Raw genomic sequence first — 21,712 nt, 5'->3', positions numbered from 1 at the left:
GATCATGCAGCATTGCCCTTTGATGTGAAGGGCACTGCTTGTCACTGGCCACTCGGGTGTTTCCTTTCTTCCTGGTGGTGGAATATATAAATAAAGATTTACACACTTGTTGTTCTTCACTGTGCTCACACCTGCACACACACACGACACAGGTGCTGGGGAAAAATTAGGCGGTAGTGTGGGAGAAAGAGGGCAAGAAAGAAAACAGACACACCTTCCTGCTGCGCCAGTCTGCTCACCACTTCCTTCAAAATATGGGGTTGGGTCAAAGATGCTCATGCATTAATCCAAAAGTAAGTCAGTGACTGTACGGGGTTATTTTATTTAGTGTTACTCCATTAATCAATCGCAGCTTAGTTGGACAATGTCGACCACTGACCAGAAGAAGAACTGGAAACAGCCTGATCCATTCGAGGTGCTATCAATACTGTTGACTGCGCAGAAGGTGAAATCCCACATTCACCCGACTCCCCCCCCAAAACCACAGCCCCCAGCCCCCCACTAAACCTCTGTTGGTGGATGTCCATTCGTAGCCCTGTAATTGCAAAGGCTATCATTGTGAGCTTCCACCCTGAAAGGGTGCAGCCTGGCCTTGACAGACGTCTCCACGTTGTTGAGGTTGTCCACGTTGTGGTTGCAGCGGAAGAAGAAGATGAAGCCGTTGCGATAGTTCTTGTTCATCCAGCCGTACAGCAGGGGATTGGCGAAGGTGGAGCACATGGCCAGCACATGGAAGATGGTGTAGAGCAGCTTGTATTCTGTGAACTGAAAGAGACGCTTGTCCAGATCGCTGGCCAGCTGGAAGGTGTGCAAGGGCAGCCAACAGACTGCGAAGACCACCACCACCATCACAAGCATTTTGGTGGTTTTTCTCCGTCGGTAATGACTGTCACTCCGCGCGCACGGACTAACATGGTTCTTTAACTTGATCCATATTCTAATGTAGGCGTAACTGATGATGCCCAACGGCAGCACGTATTGTAGGATGAACATTGAGATACTGTAGATGGTTCCATCTTGGGTGTTCCCACTGGGCCATTTCTCAGAGCAGACCACGATCTGCAGGTTAATGGGCTGCAAGTCAACGATTTTGTACTCCCTGAAGATGGCCAATGGCCCGGCAAGGATAGCCGACACCAACCAGGTCATGGAAATGGTTATGAAGCTGAACTTCTTGGAAATGCGGCTGTCCAAATGGAAGACGATGCATCGATGGCGGTCCAGAGCGATCACTGTTAGAGTCAGAGTGGACACGTGGACACTTAAAGCCTGAGCGTAAGGGACAAGGTGGCAAAGGACAGCTCCAAGTTTCCATTCATCCAGGAGAGTATAAACCAAGGTGAATGGCAAGCAGAGTGTGTCCACCATGAGGTCAGCCAAGGCCAGGTTGGCAATGAAGAAGTTGGTGACAGTTCGCATGGTTTTGTACTTTATGATCATATAAATGACCAGGGAGTTTCCCACCAGGCCCAGGAGGATGATCAATGCATAAGCCATAATAAGGGTGATCTGGACACTGAGAAGCTTGGTACTCTCAGCCATGGATGGGTAGACCTCATTTCTGGGCTGATCAATGCTCATCAAGTGCCACTCTCTGGAAATGTTCCAACTGTTTCCCTCCACAGTCTCTGTGACATTGCTTGCACTGGTCGAATGCATCGTGGCCTGTTCTGAATTGATCTGGTACCATTCCCTGTGAATGACAAGGACATTGTTTAAAGGTTTGGGGGTGACTAGGAGAGAACGTACAAGACAAGGAACATGTTGCCACATACATCATTATTTAGACTTGTTCCTTCATATGTCAGTTCAAAACCTCCTTGTATGGTTAACATGTTGGCAATATAAAGTAGTAACACCGTAGTGAAGCCAATGAAATACCTAAGACTTCAATGAACAAAGTGGCCAATGATGTATGTTTCCATAACCATAATGATTGCGATCACAGCAAGGGAACAAAATGAGGGTGGATGAGCATCAAATCAAGCACAGAAAGGGACAAAAAAAAATTAGACTATCTCTACAGTGTGGAAACAGGTCCTTCGGCTCAACAAGCTCACACTGACCCTCTGAAGAGCAACCTGCCCAGACCCTATATTTACCCCAGACTAATGCACCTAACATACACATCTCTGAACACTTTGGGCAATTTAGCCTGGCCAAACCACCTCACCTGCACATCTTGGATTGTGGGAGGAAACTCATACAGACAGGGGGAGAATGTACAAACTCCACAGAGACAGTCACCTGAGGCTGGAATTGAATCCAGGTCCCTGGCACTGCTAGCCACTGAACCACACCTCCAATATAGTACAGTCAAATTTGCAGTTGACACTAAAATAGGCGGGAAAGTAAGCTGCAGTGAAGAAATAAGAACTTATCCACTGAAGACGTTAGGAGAATGGCCCAAAATTTGGCAGATCGGGTTTAATGTGGGTAAGTGTGAGGTTAAACATTTTGGTCAGAATAAAAAGGCAACTTACTATCTAAATTGAGAGCAATTTCAAAATGCAGAGAGATCTGGGTGTGCTAGTGCACGAGTCCCAAAAAGCACATGCAGGTACAGCAGGTAATAAGAAGGGCAAATAGAATGTGGCATTTTTGTTAAAGGAACAGAGTATAAAGGCAGGAAAGTGTTGTTGCAATTCTACAAGGCATTGGTGAGACAACTCGGAGAAAGTGAGGACTGCAGATGCTGGAGTTCAGAGATGGAAATGTGTTGCTGGAAAAGCGCAGCAGATCAGGCAGCATCCAAGGAGCAGGAGAATCGACGTTTCGGGCATGAGCCCGTCTTCAGGAATGAGACAACCTGAATTGGTGAGACAACCTCCAGAGTACTGTGTACAGTTTTGGACAGGTGTAAATGCATTGGAGACAGTTCAGAGAAGGTTGACTAGATTCATTTCAGTGAAAGGCATGTCTTATGAGACATTGAGTAGTTCAGGTCTACACTTGAGTTTAGAAAGATGAGAGGAAATCTAATTGAACTATGTAGGATGCTGAAGGGGATTGACAAGGTAGATGTAAAGCAGATATTCCCCTTGTGGAGCAATCTGGAATGACAGTTAATAATTTTAGGTGAAGGAGTGGCAGATTTAAAATGGAAATGAGGAAAGGATCACAAATCTGTTGGGTTTGCTACCCTGGAGTACAGTGGAGGTTGGTACATCGAGTAAATTTAAGGAGGTGATAAACAGGTTTTTAATTAGTAATGGGCTAAAGGATAGACTAAGAGAGCAAGACAAATTAGAGACAGAAAGGGAAAGATAAAAATAAAGTCTTAAACTTGGTGTTCTTATCATCTCTGGACTGGTTGGACCAAAGAATATGTTTCCATGCAGCATTACTCTAAGACTGTCACAATTAACAGTTTAAATTGTTCCCAGAGAGGTGAATTGTTGCTTATTAACAACCGGGCTTCATTTTCATGGGCAATTAACGCAGAAATATAACAAACTCTTCAAAATAACAGAGGCAAAGGGTAAAATGTCACCATTGTCAAGCGGAACAACATTAATTGACCAAAAAGTGCACTGTGGGTGATCCAACACTTCACAGACTCCAACGCTTGCAAAAGGTCTCCCCTCACCATCACCTTCTGAAGGGGTAACGAATATTGGGTAATAAGTAATGTCCAAACTGCAAGAATGAATCAAAAATAAAAAGCATTGCCAAAAGTGATCCCACCTGGAAAAAGGTCAAGAGCTGTACATTTTTAAAAAGATCGCTTATGCATGAATACAACAGAAAGGCAGGGTTGGAATAAAAAGCGAATTTCTGATGCACGGCTTATTATCACACCTCTCAGAAAAGCCTCAAACTGCTGCAACTAATACTAATTGCTTTGAAGTGCAGCAATTTACAGGAGCAAACGCAACAGCCATTTACACGCAGCGAGAGCTCTCAAAATGCAGCAAGGATTAGACAAACAGCTTCTGGGGGTTTTCTTTTGTAGGATTGTCTGAACAAGGAAAATTTGCTCAGGAATCTTGGGAGCATTTCTCTCTCAGTCTTCCAAATGCGGCGCACAGGCAACCGGACAAAACCAGCTTGGATCAGAACTTGAGGAAACTCAAACAGAAGGGCGTTATATTAAAAATTACACTATGCCTGACAGCCCTTGGCCTTGAGTCTTGCTGGGCTGAATGCCTTACTTCTGCTCATACTTCTGGTCTATGTTCAAACAGAAATTTGGGTTTATCGCTCAGGTATTGGAGATTAAAAACAGGGAAGGCCAGTTACAACTGTCGAGGCTGTGGATGAGGCTGGAGCTGAAGTACTGTGGACAGTTTTGGTTCCCATATTTCAGAAGGGATTATTGGCATTGGAAGTATTTCAGAAGAGGTCCACAAAGCTGAGTCCTGGGAAGGAAGGATTGATTTATCAAGAACATCTAAATAGGTTAGACCTTCATTCAGTAGAGTTTAGATAGGACTGATCTTCTTGAAACATTCAAGGTTCTGAGGAGTTTGACGAGCTAGGCATTGCAAAAATGTTTACAGTAATGGAGGAATCTTGAATGAGAGGAGACAGTTATTAAGATAACTGGGCACTCATGGACAACTAAGATACAAGGGGATTTTTTTCTCCCAGAGGTGAGCAAATGTCTGGAATTCTCTACCCTAGGGAGATGTGGAGACTAGATCAATGAAGGTATTTGAAAAGGAGGAAGATAGATTTTCAAAATATCAAGGAGTCAAAGAGTATGAAGAGCTCGCATGAAAGAAGAGTTGAGGCCTGGAGCGGGTCAGCTATGATCTCGTTGCTTATTGGAGAAAACCCAAGGGGCTGATTGGCCTGCTCCTGATTTTATTTTTGGGTTTTGTTAATGGGTCTGGCAGGTAGCTTGAGTGTAACTGAACTTCAGAAAAATGAGCCACTTCAACAGAATTTCAGATTCAACTGTCCAAAAATATCCCCTCAGGAAATGTTTTCCCCCAGATCTTTATTGCCAGTCTGGAATAGCAGAACGAGATTCACTGAAGGTGTGGGAAACTGAATTTACTTTGTAAAGATATAATATGAAATTATTGTCCTTATTTGCTGTTAGTCAAATTGAACTGTCCTTCCAGTTTGCTAGACATGTACTTGTATGCTTTGGGTTTTTAAAAATTTATTCTGCAGCAGCTTGTTGAATATGTAAGCTGGTAGCAGGACAGTGAGCGACAGTGGGTATCTGTAATGAACAGGTCAAGATTAGATTAGATTAGATTACTTACAGTGTGGAAACAGGCCCTCCGGCCCAACAAGTCCACACCGCCCCGCCGAAGCGTAACCCACCCATACCCCTACATCTACCCCTTACCTAACACTACGGGCAATTTAGCGTGGCCAATTCACCTGACCTGCACATCTTTGGACTGTGGGAGGAAACCAGAGCACCCGGAGGAAACCCACGCAGACACGGGGAGAACGTGCAAACTCCACACAGTCGGTCGCCTGAGGCGGGAATTGAACCCGGGTCTCCGGCGCTGCGAGGCAGCAGTGCTAACCACTGTGCCACCGTGCCGTCAAATATCTGTGTATCTCCTCAACAAACCAAGTAGAAAGAATACAGAAAGGAACAGTATGAGAACTGAAAAGGAATACAAATTAAAGTGGGTGAATTCAATGCTAGATCAGGAAAGAGGAGAGAGAAAGGAAAGAAAATTTGAATTAAGAAAATGCAAACTGGCAGAAAGGTGAAGTAAAAACATTCAATTTCAAATTCACAATCTTGAAAATTTCCAACAATAGCTGTTTTAAGGGAATATAACTTTTAATGGTTATTTCCTGTTGCCAGATACATTGCTTGAAACTCATTCACAATTGTCATTTCTTCATAATGCTCCATTCAGTAGAAATGTAAAGTCATAGCTATCTGTAGCAGGTTAATTACAGATACTCACTGTCCAGCTCACATGTTCAACAACCTGCCACTGAATGTGTTTTTAAAAATACCCAAGCATACAAGTATAGGTCTACCAAACTGGAAACACAGTTCAATCGACTGACAGCAAATTCTGTAACAATATATTGCAAGGACTAACTACAGTTAATTTAAACCTAAATATCCACTAACCACACACTGCCCAATGTGCTCCCACAGTGAACTAGACAGGGGAATGTTGGCTTCACAGAGGAAGCTGTAGAACAATGAATCTCAGACAGTTGCTTTCATATATTGGTGTTTAACTGTGCACCTGTCCCTCATAGGAAGGTGCTGTACCACGTAGATGTAAATAATGTCAAACACCATAAGCCTCACCATTACTTTAACAGAAAAATCTGGGCCATTCATTATCAGATCAGCCAATTCTAATGCACTTTGTGCAGAATCTGCATGCCCCAGAGCTGGAATCGCCCCCATACTGTGCCAAATGTCAAATTCCATCCCATCAGTGAGCATTTCATCAGGTTGGAAGTGCACTGAGCTGAAAAGGAATGAAAGGAGTGAAAATATTATTATGTTCACAAAAGCAGAACTCTCAAATACACCACTCAACCGGTCAATGCCGACTTGCCAACAGTACAGGGCCACAGACAGCATCCTCTACCAATTGATGACTCAGTGGTCAATACCAGAGCCACTCATCTCTGGTCATCCAATTCCAGCGATGTCTGGGTGTGTTGGAAGCAAATTCTTTCTCAAAGATTTACTTTGTGACTGAAGCACTTTATGAGTCCCTACCATGGGAGGTGAGGTAGCTTAGATGACTAGTTCCTAATGCAGAGGGATGTCAACAGCATGAGTTTAACTTTACCATAAAGGACTTTCCTTCTCAACCTCTCCTCTCACCTGAGGTGTGGCAGCCCTCAGGTTAAACCACCATTTGTTATCTCACTCTAATCAGAGAGTAGCGTTATTGTCTGGTAGATTTATGGTGATTTTACCTTTTAAGAGGTGGTACATCAACTGCACTCAGCGCTTTATGGAGATATTGGGCAATCAATCAGACAGACGACTGTCTGCTATTATTCAATAAACTCATTAATAAATCATTATTAGTGGAATTAGTTCATTCACAGTGTGTTGTAACATCATATTATAGTATATTTGTGAATCACACGGATTTAAATATGAATCATGAGTAAACTTGAAGAAATAAGAAATAGGAGCATGGGTAGGCCATTTGGCCCATCAAGCCTGTTCCACTGTGCAATAAGATCATGGTTGATCTTTTTGTGGGACTCAGCCCCACTTATCCAAGCACTCACCCTACAGCCCTTAATTCAGTTATTGTTCAAAAATCTATCTATCTTTGCCTTAAAAACATTCAATGAGGTAGCCTCGAGGTAGCCTCAACTGCTTCACTGGGCAGGGAATTCCACACATTCATAACCCTTTGGGTGAAGTTCCTCCTCAACTCAGTCCTAAATCTGCTCCCCTTAATTTGAGGCTGTCAGTGGAAATAACCTTCCTTCTTCTGTCCTATCTATTCCCTTCATTATTTTCTGCGTTTCTATAAGATGCCCCCTCGTTCTTCTAAGTACCAATGAGTATAGTCCCAGTCTACTCAATCTCTATCCTCATAAAGCAACCCTCTCAACTCCAGAAACAATCTAGTGAACCTCCTCTGTACCCGCTCCAGTGTTAGTACATCGTTTCTCAAGCAAGGAGACCAAAAAGTGTGCACAAAACTGTAAAAAGTTGAAATGATTTATAACGTCTTTCAGCAACTGCAAAATTTTACAGAATCCATTGCAATTAGGATCTGCTCCTGAATCCTCAATCAAGGTTTTGCTAACCTGAAACTTTCCCGAAGCTCTCCTGCTTATTCTCCCACTTTCCATCCTCCATCGTTATCCAAACCCTCTGCCAAGAGATTAACTTCCAACAAGTCCAACTCAGTTATCACCACTGTGATCTGCACTCAGGTTTGTAATTCTCATCCTTGTTTATGAAATACATGCATGAATCGCACCTCTTTCAGACCATAGTAGCATTGTCCAGCCCTACAACTCTCTGAGCTTTCTGCATCCCGATGCTGATTGCAATTCAAATCTCCAATTCTGGTTCGATTGTTTAATGGCCCTTGGCACTCTCTGCCGTAAACAGCAGAAAGCCCTCCCTAGACGTGCATACCCTCGCTCCTCATTATGTCACTCCACTGTGAATATTGCTTGTTAAACTCAGCCCAAGTTACAATTGACTGTTTGCATTTTCTGATGAAGAAAGTCTAAATCTTTAATTTGTGCAAATCTAATTTCGGTTGCAGTTGGCTGAAATCTACAGTTTAAATTGTGGGGATATTAGCCTGAAACAGGCTTTTCCTTTCAAGGCTTGCAGTGTAGATTAATTGAATCAACTGAAACTGAATCCTCATTAAGTGACTCAGATAGATCCCTGTTTGTTGACAGCATGTAAAAACGCACAGCTTAGTGCTACATAGCACAACTTGCAATAGAGTTCTGAGGTTAAGCATCTCAAAGAGTTAAGTAGCAGGGGAGAGTGTGTAGAATCAGTGAGTATTCCTAGGAGAAAGTGAGGACTGCAGATGCTGGAGATCGGAGCTGAAAATGTGTTGCTGGAAAAGCGCAGCAGGTCAGGCAGCATCCAAGGAGCAGGAGAATCGACGTTTCGGGCATGAGCCCTTCTTCAGATTCCTGAAGAAGGGCTCATGCCCGAAACGTCGATTCTCCTGCTCCTTGGATGCTGCCTGACCTGCTGCGCTTTTCCAGCAACACATTTTCAGCAGTGAGCATTCCTCGACTTGATGTAAAAGTAAGGTTTCAGTTTGCATTTAGGTTCCTGGCCTTTTACTTTCTTTTCTTTAAAAATAGTCTATTAGGTATAAGATTGATGCTAGTGTAAAAAAAAATTACAATGACATATAAAGAACAGAGATATATCAGTGATTAATTATATAGGTGATGTGTTGCTGCTGCAGCATGTTGAAGCTTCTGGATACAGAGGTGATCCACAGTGAACATTGATGCAGCAAGTGTTTAAGCCCAAGCAACTTCAGACCCGAGTTCTGGAGATATAGTTTGAGCGGTAGACATTCCACCACATCAAGGGGGGGGTGGGGGGGGGGGGGGGTGGGCGGGGAAAGTTACCCGGACAATTTGCTTCAAGAGGCAGTCAAACTCTCCATATCAGGTCATTCAGATTTTGTCTGTGATCAGGGACAGAAGTATGAGACTGCAGGTGAGGCAAGTATCAAGTTCCAAGCTCTCAAGAGCCTCAATCCCAGCAATTGTCAACAATCCCTAGACTCTGGAAAGACATTGGGATGAAAGCAGGGTGCAGGAAGGATGAACACAATGACTGTAGTACTGTAGTACAGGGAGCCATTGAAGTGGGGGATGCAGTCAGCAGGGGACAGTGTGAAACTGGGGTTAGTTAAAGGTCTCTGGAGTCAGGAGCAGGTATCCCTGAAGTCTCTGTTACCTGTCCAAGTCAGGGTTAAAGACATCACATCAGGGATGCAGAGGAACTTAGATTGGAAGTGAAAGGATTCAGTTGTCAACAACATTAATTGAACTCAAAAGGACGTTCTGCTGAGAGATGTTCAGGAATTCGGATCTAATTTAAAAAGCACAACTCAAAGGTACTAATCTCAGGATTGCTATCTGAGTCAAGGGCAAAGTGGCCTCGATGAACATAAATGGTTGTATCAAAGACTGATCTGGGAGGCATGAGGTTCAGTTGCTTGGCACTAGTACTGAGTAAAAAAGAAATATTCCAGTAGATATGCTTCACCTGTAGACATGCTGGGATCAATGTTTGAACAAATTGAATAACTAGGCTGCAGAGAAGGCTTTAAACTAGATGGAGCAAGGTGAGGGGTAGTTTTGGACAGAGAATACATAGGCTTGTGAAGCAAAAGGCCAGTCCAAGCAGGAACAGAGGCAGCAACAGAGCAAAAGAGGTCAAACCTGAGGGTAAATACCAATAGGAGGATAAATACTTGAGAAACGGGCTCAGTCAGAGTGAATGATTTGATTTGATTTATTATTGTCACATATATCAACACACAGGGAAAAGTATTGTTTTGTTTATTCACCAAACAAAACATATCTTACATAAGTACATCAGGGTAATAGAAGAGAATGCAAGATATAGTGTTACAGCTACAGAGAAGGTGCAGAGAAAGATCAACTCGACTATGATAGATCCATTCAGAAGTCTGATAACAGCGGGGAACAAGCTGTTCTTGAATCTATTAGCGGAGTTCTGGACTTGACATTATGACCAAAAAAGTGACCTAGGCTTGGCTGCTCAGGAACCAGATTTGCAGACTGAATTAGTAATTGAAAGACATAAAGTAAAGTACTTGCTTTTTGTAGTCTGGTCTGCTGGGAATAGAGAGTGGGGATGAAAGGCCTGAGTTTGGTGATGAGTGGATAACGTGTGTAAACGGTTCCTGCACTTGATAAGGTCAATTTAGTCAAAAAGATTTGAAATGGCAGACTTCAGGAAGTATGGACAGGCAGTGCAGGAGTCCCTTTCAAACAGGTATACCATGTGGATACTGTTGGGAGGATGCCCCTCAGGTGAAAGCAACTGCAGCGACGAGATCAGTGGCACCACAACTGGTGCAGTTATACAGCAGGGAGGGTCAAAGTGTAGGTGAGCAATAACGATAGGCAGGGGCACAGATAGACCTTCCTGTGGCTGCATGGATGACTTCAACATGGTGTATGGCCTCTAGTGCCAGAGTCAAGGACATGTCTGAGTGGGTACAGAATATTCTGAAGAGGAGGGTGGGCAGTCAAAGGTTGTGGTCCATATTGGTATCAATGACAGAGGCAGGAAATCAGATGAGGTCCTGCAAAGGCCCTATTCCGAAGAATCTCCTCCAATAATTTCTCTACCAATGAGGTAAGGCTCACTGACCTGTAAATTTCCAGATTATCCCTGTTGCATTTCTTAAACAAAGGAACAACTTTGTCTATTCTCCAGTCCTCTGGGATCTCTCTTGTGACTAAGGAGGAGAGAGAGATTTCATACAAGGCCCCAGCAAGTTCCTCACCTGTCTCCACCAGCATTCTGGGATAGATCCCATCAGGTCCAGGGGACTTATCTACCTTAATGTTTTTCAAAACAACCAACACTTCCTCCTTTTTATATTGACCTGCACTCGAATATCAACATACACCTCCCAAGATACACCATCCACCATGTACCCTAAACCCCACTTCCTCAGAAAATCTCTCCAGCATTGTGGAACCTGTTAAAGAATTGCAGTAAAAAGTTGTGCATGTGTGTGTTATTTGGAGACTCACCCCCCCCCCCCCAAAAGGCAGTAGCAGCAGCAGTCCTGTCCGGCTGCTTCACAGAGGGGGTGGGGTGCAGTGTTGGATAGTGTTAGGGGTTGGGTGGGTGTTGGGGGAGCAAGAGGGGAGTGGGGGGGGCAGTGCTGGACAGGACTGGGGGGGCAGCGGACGGGTGCGGTATAGGACAGGATTGGGGGAGCGGGAGGGGGATGGAGGGTGGTGTTGGACGAGGTGGGGGGGGCGTGAGGGTTGAGGGCGGTGTTGGACGGGGTTGGGAGGTGTGTGGGCAGGGTTGGGGGCGTTGGATGGGGTTAGGGGGCATGTGGGCGGGGGGTGGTGTTGGACGGGGCTGGAGGCGTGTGGGCTGGGGACAGTGTTGGATGGGGCTGGGGGTGTGTGGGCGGGGATGGGGGTATTGGACGGGATTGTGGGGGCATGTGGGCGGGGGGGCGGTGTTGGACGGGGTTGGGGGCATATGGATGGGGGGGTGTTGGACGGGGTTGGGGAGCATGTGGGCGGGGTTGGGGGTGTTGGACGGGGTTGGGGTGCAGGCGGGTGGGGGCGGTGTTGGACAGGATTGTGGGGCGTATGGGCGGGGGGGTGAGTTGGACGGGGTTGGGGGTATGTGGGCGGGGTTGGGGGAGTTGGATGGGGTTGGGATGGGTGCACGGGCGAGGGGTGGTGTTGGACGGGGTTGGGGGTGGGCGCGCGGGCGAAGGTGGTGTTGGACGGGGTTGGTGGATGGGCGCGTGGGCGGGGGCGATGTTGGACGGTGTTGGTGGGTGGGCGCGTGGGCAGGGGGCGTTGTTGGACAGGGTTGGAGGTGGTGTTGGACGGGGTTGGGGGTGGGTGGGCAGGGGGTGGTGTTGGACGGGATTGGTTGGTGGGTGGGCGGGAGGATGGTATTAGACGGGGTTGGTGGGTGGTGTTGAATGGGGTTGATGTGTGGGTGTGCAGGTTGGGGTTGGTGTTCAACGGGGTTGGGGCGTGTGGGTTGGGGGAGCCGTGTTGGACGGGGTAGGGGGCATGCGGGTGGGGGGGTTGGTGTTGGATGGGATTGGGGGGCGTGGGGGTTGGGGGGTTGGTGTTGGATGGAGTTGGGGGGCGTGCGGGTGGGGGGTTGGTGTTGGATGGCATTGGGGGCGTGTGGGTGGGTGGGTGGTTTTGGGCGGGGTTGGGGTTTGGGTGGGGGTGGGGGGTGGTGTTGGACGGGGTTGGGGACGTGTGGGTGGGGGGTGGTGTTGGATGCGGTTGGGGTGTGGGTGGGGGTGGGGGTGGTGTTGAATGGGGTTGGGGTGTGGGAGGGGGTGGGGGTGATGTTGGACGGGGTTGGGGTATGGGAGGGGGTGGGGGTGTGGTATTGGACAACATTGGGGGGCATGTGGGTGGGGTGTTGGACGGGTTTGGAGAGCGCGCGGGTGTGGGCTTTGGTGTTGGACAGGGTTGAGAGGTGTGCGGGTGGGGGATAGTGTTGGACGAGGTTGGGGTGTGGGTGGGGATGGGGGTTGTGGTGTTGGACGGGGTTGGGGTGTGGGAGAGGGTGGGGGTGTGGTGTTGGACGGGGTTGTGGTGTGGGAGGAGGTGGGGGGGTAGTGTTGGACGGGGTTGCGGTGTGGAAGGGGGTGGGGGTGGTGTTGGATGGGGTTGGGGTATGGGATGGGGTGGAGGGGTGGTGTTGGATGGGGTTGGGGTATGGGATGGGGTGGAGGGGTGGTGTTGGATGGGGTTGGGGTGTGGGAGGGGATGGGGTGGTGGTGTTGGATGGGGTTAGGGTGTGGGAGGGGATTGGGGGTGGTGTTGGACGTGGTTTGGGGGGCATGTGGGTGGCGGGCGGTGTTGGACGGGGTTGGAGGGCATGTGGGCGGGGTTTGGGGTGTTGAACTGGGTTGGGGGGCGTGTGGGCGGGGGGGCGGTGTTGAACGGGTTTGGGGGGCGTGTGGACGGTGTTGGGGGTGGGCGCACGGGCGGAGGGTGGTGTTGGATGGGGTTGGTGAGTGGGTGCGCAGGCGGGGGGGTGGTGTTGGAAGGGGTTGGTGGGTGGGCGCGCGGGCAGAGAGCGGTGTTGGACAGGATTGGAGGTGGTGTTGGACGGCATTGGGGGTGGGTGGGCGGGGGATGGTGCTGGATGGGGTTGGGGGGGCGTGCGAGTGGGGGTGTTGGTGTTGGACTGGGTTGGGGGGCGTGCGGGTGGGGGAGTTGGTGTTGGATGACGTTGGGGGGTGTGTGGGTGGTGGTTGGTGTTGGACAGGGTTGGGGGGCGTGCAGGTGTGGGGTTTGGTGTTGGACGGGGTTGAGGGGTGTGGGAGGGGGTGGGGGGGTGGTTTTGGATGCAGTTGGGGTGTGGGAGAGGGTAGGGGTTGTGGTGTTGGACTGGGTTGGGGTGTGGGACGGGCTGGGGTGGTGGTGTTGGACGGGGTTGGGGTGTGGGAGGGGGTGGGGATGTGGTTTTGGATGCGGTTGGGGTGTAGGAGGGGGTGGGGGGTGTGGTGTTGGACAGGGTTGGGGTGTGGGGGTGGTGGGGGGTGGTGTTGGTCAGGGTTGGGGTGTGGGAGGAGGTGGGGGTGGTGTTGAATGGGGTTGGGGTGTGGGAGGGGGTGAGGGGTAGTGTTGGACGGGATTGGGGTGTGGGAGGGGTTGGGGGTAGTGTTGGATGGGGTTGGGGTGTGGGAGGGGGTGGTGGGGTGGTGTTGGACGGGGTTGGGGTGTAGGAGGGGTTGGGGGAGCGGTATTGGACAGGATTGTAGGGGCCTGTGGGTGGGGGCGGTGATGGACAGGTTTGGAGTGTGGGAGGGGGTGGGGGGGTGATGTTGGACGGGGTTGGGATGTGGGTGGGGGTGGGGGTGTGGTGTTGGACGGTGTTGGGATGTGGGAGGGGGTAGGGAGTGGTTGGGGTTGGGGTGTGGGAGGAGGTGGGGGGTGGTGTTGGATGGGGTTGGGGTGTGGGGGGTAGGGGTTGTGGTGTTGGACGGAGTTGAGGTGTGGGAGCAGCTGGGGGGGTGATGTTGGACGGGGTTGGGATGTGGGTGGGGGTGGGGGTGTGGTGTTGGACGGTGTTGGGATGTGGGAGGGGGTAGGGAGTGGTTGGGGTTGGGGTGTGGGAGGAGTTGGGGGATGGTGTTGGATGGGGTTGGGGTGTGGGGTGTGGGGGGTAGGGGTTGTGGTGTTGGACGGAGTTGAGGTGTGGGAGCGGCTGGGGGGTGGTGTTGGATGTGGTTGGGGTATGGGTGGGGGTGAGGTGGTGGTGTTGTACGGGGTTGGGGTGTGGGTGGGGGTGGGGGGCGGTGTTGGACGGGGTTGTGAGGGCGTGTGGGTGGGGGCGGTGTTGGACGGGGTTGGGGTCGAGTGGGCAGGGTTGGGGCTGTTGGACGTGGTTGGTGGATGGGTACACGGGCAGAGGGGTGGTGTTGGACGGGGTTGGGGGAGCATGTGGGAGGATGGTGGTGTTGGACGGGGTTGGGGGCATGTGGGCAGGGATTGGGGTGTTGGATGGGGTTGTGGGAGCGTGTGGGTGGGGGCGGTGTTGGACGGGGTTGGGGTCGTATGGCCGAGGGGTGTTGTTGGACAGGGTTGGGGGGCATGTGGGCAGGGTTTGGGGTGTTGAACGGGGTTGGGGGAAGTGTGTGCGGGGTTGGGGGTGTTGGACGGTGTTGGGGGTGGGCGCGCGAGCGGAGGCTGATGTTGGATGGGGTTGGTGGGTGGGCGCATGGGTGGGGGGTGGTGTTGGATGGGGTTGGTGGGTGGGCACGCGGGCAGAAGACGGTGTTGGACAGGGTTGTAGGTGGTGTTGGACAGGGTTGGCGGTGGGGGGGTAGGGTGGTGGTGTTGGACGGGGCTGGTTGGTGGGTGGGCGGGGGGATGGTGCTGGACAGGGTTGGGGTGTGGGAGGTGGTGGGGGCGTGGTGTTGGGCGGGGTTGGGGTGTGGGAGGGGCTGGGGGGTAGTGTTGGACGTGGTTGGGGTATGGGAGGGGGTGGGGGCGGTGTTGGACGGGGTTGAGGGGTGTGCGGGTGGGGGGATAATGTTGGATGAGGTTGGGGTGTGGGTGGGGGTGGGGGGTGGTGTTGGATGGGGTTGGGGTGTGGGAGGGGGTGGGGGTAGTGTTGGATGGGGTTGGGGTGTGGGAGGGGGTGGGGGGTGGTGTTGGATGGGGTTGGGGTGTGGGAGGGGGTGGGGGTAGTGTTGGATGGGGTTGGGGTGTGGGAGGGGGTGGGGATGGTGTTGGGCGGGGTTGGGGTGTGGGAGGGGGTGGGGGTGGTGGTGTTGGATGACATTGGGGGGCGTGTGGGTGGGGGGTTGTAGGACGGGGTTGGGGGGGCGTGCAGGTGTGGGGTTTGGTGTTGGACGAGGTTGAGAGGTGTGCAGACGGGAGGATAGTGTTGGACGAGGTTGGGGTGTGGGTGGGTGTGGGGTGATGGTGTTGGACAGGGTTGGGGTGTGAGAAGGGGTGGGGGGGTGGCTTTGGATGCAGTTGGGGTGTGGGAGAGGGTGGTGGTGTGGTGTTGGATGGGATTGATGTGTGGTGTTGGACGGGGTTGGGGTGTGGGAGGGGGAGGGGGGTGGTGTTGGTCGGGGTGGGGGTGTGGGAGGGGGTGAGGGGTAGTGTTGGACGGGATTGGGGTGTGGGAGGGGGAGGGGGGTGGTGTTGGTCGGGGTGGGGGTGTGGGAGGAGGTGGGGGGTGGTGTTGAATGGGGTTGGGGTGTGGGAGGGGGAGGGGGGTGGTGTTGGTCAGGGTTGGGGTGTGGGAGGAGGTGGGGGTGGTGTTGAATGGGGTTGGGGTGTGGGAGGGGGTGAGGGGTAGTGTTGGACGGGATTGGGGTGTGGGAGGGGTTGGGGGTGGTGGTGTTGGATGAAATTGGGGGGCGTGTGGGTGGGGAGGTGGTGTAGGACGGGGTTGGGAGCGTGCAGGTGTGGGGTTTGGTGTTGGACGGGGTTGAGGGGTGTGCGGGCGGGGGGATAGTGTCGGACGAGGTTGGGGTATGGGTGGGGGTGGAGTGGTGGTGTTGGATGGGGTTGGGGTGTGGGTGGGGTTGGGGGTTGTGGTGTTGGACGGGGTTGGGGTGTGGTGTTGGATGGGGTTGGGGTGTGGGAGGGGGTGGGAGGTGGTGTTGGATGGGGTTGAGGTGTGGGAGGGCGTGGGGGTTGTGGTGTTGGATGGGGTTGGGGTGTGGGAGGGCGTGGGGGTTGTGGTGTTGGACGTGGTTGGTGTGTGGGAGGGGGTGGGTGGTGGTGTTGGACGGGGTAGAGGGGTGTGTGGGCGGGGGGATAGTGTTGGATGAGGTTGGGGTGTAGGTGGGGGTGGGGGTTGTGGTGTTGGACGGGGTTGGGGTGTGGGAGGGGGTGGGTGGTGGTGTTGGACGGGGTAGAGGGGTGTGTGGGCGGGGGGATAGTGTTGGATGGGGTTGAGGTGTGGGAGGGGGTGGATGTGTGGTGGTGGGCGGGGTTGGGGTGTGGGAGGGCGTGGGGGTTGCGGTGTTGGACGTGGTTTGGGTATGGGAGGGGGTGGGGGGTGGTGTTGAACGGGGTAGAGGGGTGTGTGGGCGGGGGGATAGTGTTGGATGAGGTTGGGGTGTAGGTGGGGTGGGTGGTGGTGTCGGACAGGGTTGGGGTGTGGGTGGGGGTCGGGGTTGTGGTGTTGGACGGGGTTGGGGTGTGGGAGGGGGTGGGGGGTGGTGTTGGACAGGTTTGGGGTGTGAGAGGGGGTGGGGGGTTGGTGTTGGACGGGGTTGGGGTGTGGAGGGGGGTGGGGGTGTGGTGCTGGATGGGTTTGGGGTGTGTGAGGGGGTGGGGGGGTGGTGTTGGACAGGTTTGGGGTGTGGGCAGAAGCGGGGTCTCACACCCCCTGTGATGCTGCCTTATCTCCTGAACAGGGAGCAGAGTTTACAGAAAACTCCGAGCCCCAGAGCAAAAGGTATTGAATCAATTTACCGAATAATCAATTATCTGAATGAAATGGTGCCTGCCCATCTTGTTCAGATAGTCGAGGTTCCTCTGTAGATAGTCTGGAGACTTGGGCAGAGAAATGGCAGATGGAGTTTAATCTGGACTCATGCAAGGTAATTCAGTTTTGAAGATCTCATGCAGGAGGGAAGTATACAGTAACTGGCAGAACCTTAACTAGCTTCAACATAGAGAAGAATTGAGAGAAAGGTTATGGTATGTTTGCCTTCATCAGTCAGGGTGCAGAGTATTAAAACTGGCAAGTCATGTTGCAGCTGTATAGAACTTCAGTGAGGCCACATTTGATGTACCGTTCTGATTACCACGCTACCAGAGGGATGTGGAGGCTTTGGAGAGAGTACTGAAACAGTTTTCCAGAGTGCTGCTTAGTTTGGATAATATTAGCCATGGAGTGAGATTGGACAAACTTCTTTTTTTTTCCCTACATGAACTTTAAATGATGAGAGGTGACCTGACAGACGTTTACAAAAATTATGAGACGTACAAATAGAATGAATAGTCTTTTTCCCAGAGTAGAAATTTCAATTACTAGGTGATATAGGTAAAAAGGGATAAGTTTAAAGGATACGTGAGAGGCGAGTTTTTTTACACACAGAGGGTGGTAAGTGCCTGGAATGTGCTGCCAGAGGAGGTGGTGAAGGCAGATACAATAGCAATGTTTAAGAGGCATCTTGACCGATACATGAATAGACAAAGGGATACAGACCACATAGAGGCAAAAGGTTTATAGCCGCACAGTCAGCAGTCTTGGTGGGCCAAAGGGCCTGTTCCTGTACTATACTGTTCTTTGGTCTTTGAAAGGACAGGGCAGCATTGCAGGGCATCTGCTTAGATGATGACAGTCTGGGTACATATGAAAGGCTTTGCATGCAAACAGAAAGAAAAGAAACAAATAAGGTGGAGGGAGGGAGTTGGGGAGAATGGCAAAAGGCTAAATTAATAGCTCTTTGCGAGTTTGGAGAAGATTTGAGAAATTAACAGTGCTTTATTCGAATGTGCGCAGTATTCAGAAGAAAACAAATCAATTAATGGCACAAACAGAGGTTAATGACTATAGAATCATTACATTTTACAGTACGTAAGGAGACCATTCCACCCAACAGGTCTGTATGGCTCCCAGCAGAGCTAACCAGCTCACCCCACTCTTCAGCCCTCTCTCCATATCATCACTTTCAATTTTCATCACTTTCAAATATATATCCCACTCTCTTTTGAAGCCCCCTGTGGAATCCACCTGCACCACTCTCCCAGGCAGTCCATTTCTAACCTTAACAATCTTAGTTGTTCTGTAAAAGAAATCTCTGCAAAGGAGTTGGCAACAGTGATGGTGCAATAAAGTTCTAGTCAAGAATAAAAGGTTTAGATTCCAGAGGGAACACTGAACTTCAACCTAAACCATGTACAATCCTCCGTTCAACAATTCAATAATTATCGTTGGGTATCTTTGCTTTTCTGCCTTGTAGTACAGTAGAAATTAGTGCAAAGATTCATAGGTTGATGAACTGTCTGACACTATTGATCTATAAGCCTGTGGTACTGATCCAGGGGCAATTGTTCAAATCCCACAATGACAGCTGGTGAAATGTAATTATTGTAAATGCAGTCAAAAAAAACCTCAAATCAAGGGGCGGTGACCATGACAATTACATTGGCTAATGGTAAAATAAAAGCCTATCTGATTCACTAATGGAAGGAAGCCTACAGCCATGAGTGACACAGTGGCTCAGTGGATAGCACCATTTCCCCACAACGCCAGGAACCCAGGTTCGATTTCAGCCTCGGGTGACTGGCTGCATGCACGTTCTCCCCGTGTCTGCGTGGGTTTCCTCCCACAATCCAAAGATGTGCAGGTTAGGTGAATTGGCCATGCTAAATTGCCCATACTGTTTCGGGAAGTGTAGGTTTGGTGCATTTGTTATGGGTAAATGTAGAGTAATAGGGTAGGGGAATGGGTCTGGGTGGGTTACTCTTCGGAGGGTCAGTGTGGACTGGTTGGGCCGAAGGGCCTGTTTCCACACTGCAGGGAGTCCGCGATTACTCAGTCTGGCCTATGTGACTCCAAAGAAAGGTGGTTGGCTCTCGATAGCACTCTGAAAATGGTTTGAGGGAGGTTAGACATGAGCAAAAAATGCTCATGAATCCATTAACTAAACAGAATAAAAAGTAAGGACACCCCTTCCCCTATCACTGGGTGTGTTGGACCTGAATGGAGTGAAGCTTTTCTGGGGCCCCACATTCCATCCAACAAACAAGGTGGGTGCCGAACCCAGAGATAACAGTGAGCCCACAGCTCAGAAACTAGCTCTGACAGAAGCTGGAGGAGACAAATGAGTAAGAAATAATGACGTTGTCAACAACCTCAATGGATAATGGAAATAATGATAGAAGTGATCATAGGATCACAGGACCTTTAGATTGCAGAAGCACTCTGTTTGGTCCATCATGTCTGCAATGGCCGTCCAAATGAACAGCTCACCTGGAACCATTCCCACAACCTCACCCCACTACCCAGCATGCTGCTCCTTTTCAGATGAAGGAGCGATAAGGAATGAAGGAGGCGAAAGACAGGGAGAGAAAGAGGGATCAAGATAGAGAGGTGCTTGAGCTGATAAAAGTTTAGGAAGGGATTAAAGAGTAAGATCTGGAAAGCTGATTCTGTGAAGAGGACCAAGAAATGATAGAGATTGATTGCCAAGCAGACAGGAAACAATTAAGCAGAGCTCTGCAAAAGACAAAGTGAAGGTACTATGCCTCACTTTAAATTCAGATACTGTCTCATTACATCCCAGCCTGCAGTTCTCTGTGAGGGTTGGAGTACAGAAAATGGGGGACATAACCTTAAATTGAGAAGTTAGCCTTTCAGTTGTAATGGTAAAAAACATGTCTTCATCTAAAGGGTAGCATTGATTTGTAAATCTCTCCCCACGACCTCAAGTTGCTTTATTACTCATTTACAGGATCACTGGCTACATTAGCATTTATTGCTCATCCCTAATTATGCAGAGGGCAGTTAAGAGCCAATTGCATCACTATGGGTCTGGAGTCACATGGAGGCCAGATCAAGTAAGGATGGCAGTTTCCTTCCCTAAAAGAGATTAGTCAGCCAGATGGGATTTTCCTGACAACTGGCAATGGATTCATGGTCATCATTAGGCTCTTAATTCCAGATTTGTTTTTTTCTTGAACTCAAATTCCACCATCTGCTGTGTGGGTTGGAACCAAGGTCCCAGAACTTTAACTGGGTCTCTGGTCCAGCGGTAAGACCACTTGACTGACACCTCCCCTTGCTGAGGATCATAAGGCCAATGGAAGTGAAACTGAGAGCCATGAATTTTGTTGGGTGCAGAACCAAAGCGGACAGGGATGGAGAGACAATGAAGAGTCACTATGATCCCAGCTGTATGGGGATATAGTTGGAGGGGCTGAAGTGGCCTCTTTCTATCCCACAATCCTCTCCTTTCCTGCAGTGACTGAGGTTCCAAGGCTGTGGAAACTTGGGCAGTGCAATTCAGTGGGCGGGACCAGGAGCCGGGACCAGGGGCTCAACACCAAGCAGCTCACTGCAGGGATCTCAGCTGACAATGAAAGGGTCCGTTTTGGATCAGCGAGCCAGTCAAAGAGGAAGAGCTGACGAGTTCTGAGCAGCAACATCTTCGGAAACAGCCACTCTCATCTCATTATTACCGTAAAGTTTGGCTTTATTTTAACTGCAGTCTCTGCAGCCCCACTCAACTTCCACTTGCAAACCCGGGCAAACTTTACCTAAGTTCAGCCGCTGCAGATAGATGTGATGGGATAGTCCAACGGTCTAAACTGAAGGTGAGCAGGGAACCCACCTTCCAGTGACAAGTGCACACTGACCACTGTCAGGTATTCAGCACACACGGGCTCCTAATACACCGCACGCGAGTCAAAACTGGCAACATATTACTTACTGTACACAGCTCCTCAGCAGTAACCGCCTATTTGCAACTGACCAGTGAAATTCCTTACCGATACCCTGTCTCCGGCCAAGTGGACATCAGGGCTGCTTCATCCCCGCTCCTGCACCAGGAGGGTTTGGAGAACTGGCGGTGTCAGACACACAAATCCAGCGAGCAGGGACTGGGCGAGAGTAGAGTTATTAAACAGCTCATTTACAGAGTCCCAGTCCCAACCACAATTAAAAATAAAACATCTTCGCATAGATGCTGAAACGTCCTAGTTGTTCCTCCTTCTATACATATTTTTTTAAGCCTTACAATGGGCTGCGGGAGAAGCGTGTCTAACACTCAGTGCGGTCTCCATCCAGCCTCTAGAGCTGCTCTGTAGCTTTCTGATTAAATAAATTGCTACTCCTAAGCTTTTAGAGAGAGGGAGAGGAGGGCGGGGTTCCAATTAAAAGGGAGCTTTTAACCACGTCTGTGGTTTTATTCTGTATTTCTACTCTCTCTTCCAACGATTGTAATCTGGCTACCTCTTTATACAGAGATTGAAATAAAAGACATAACGCAGAAGCACAGAAACCGTCTCTTTGGATAAAACAAAATTGAGCCATTAACTGTCTCAAAAG

The 21,712-nt window shown here is 50.0% G+C and overlaps 1 protein-coding gene across 1 annotated transcript; it reads right to left on the bottom strand.

Annotated features, from left to right (window-relative positions):
- Positions 1–501: 501 nt before the first annotated feature.
- LOC140491774 (neuropeptide Y receptor type 2-like) lies at positions 502–21,438 on the bottom strand. The gene is made up of 2 exons (XM_072590177.1): positions 21,154–21,438; positions 502–1,693 (listed from the first exon to the last, which is right to left on the bottom strand). Exons 1-2 carry the CDS (start codon positions 21,180–21,182, stop codon positions 502–504), a joined length of 1,221 nt encoding a protein of 406 aa, XP_072446278.1. The 5' UTR covers positions 21,183–21,438.
- Positions 21,439–21,712: the final 274 nt, after the last annotated feature.

Source organism: Chiloscyllium punctatum, chromosome 20, assembly GCF_047496795.1.
Source record: "Chiloscyllium punctatum isolate Juve2018m chromosome 20, sChiPun1.3, whole genome shotgun sequence".
NCBI lineage: Eukaryota > Metazoa > Chordata > Chondrichthyes > Orectolobiformes > Hemiscylliidae > Chiloscyllium > Chiloscyllium punctatum.
Note: the sequence above shows the minus strand (reverse complement) of the source record. Positions and strands in the feature narration are given on the sequence as shown.

Excerpts from the sequence above, each read along its gene's own strand:
- LOC140491774 (XM_072590177.1), bottom strand. The coding sequence starts at position 21,182 with ATGTCCACTTGGCCGGAGACAGGGTATCG. Across the intron at positions 1,694-21,153 it reads TGGCCGGAGACAGGGTATCG|GGAATGGTACCAGATCAATT; the intron begins GTAAGGAATTTC and ends TGTCATTCACAG.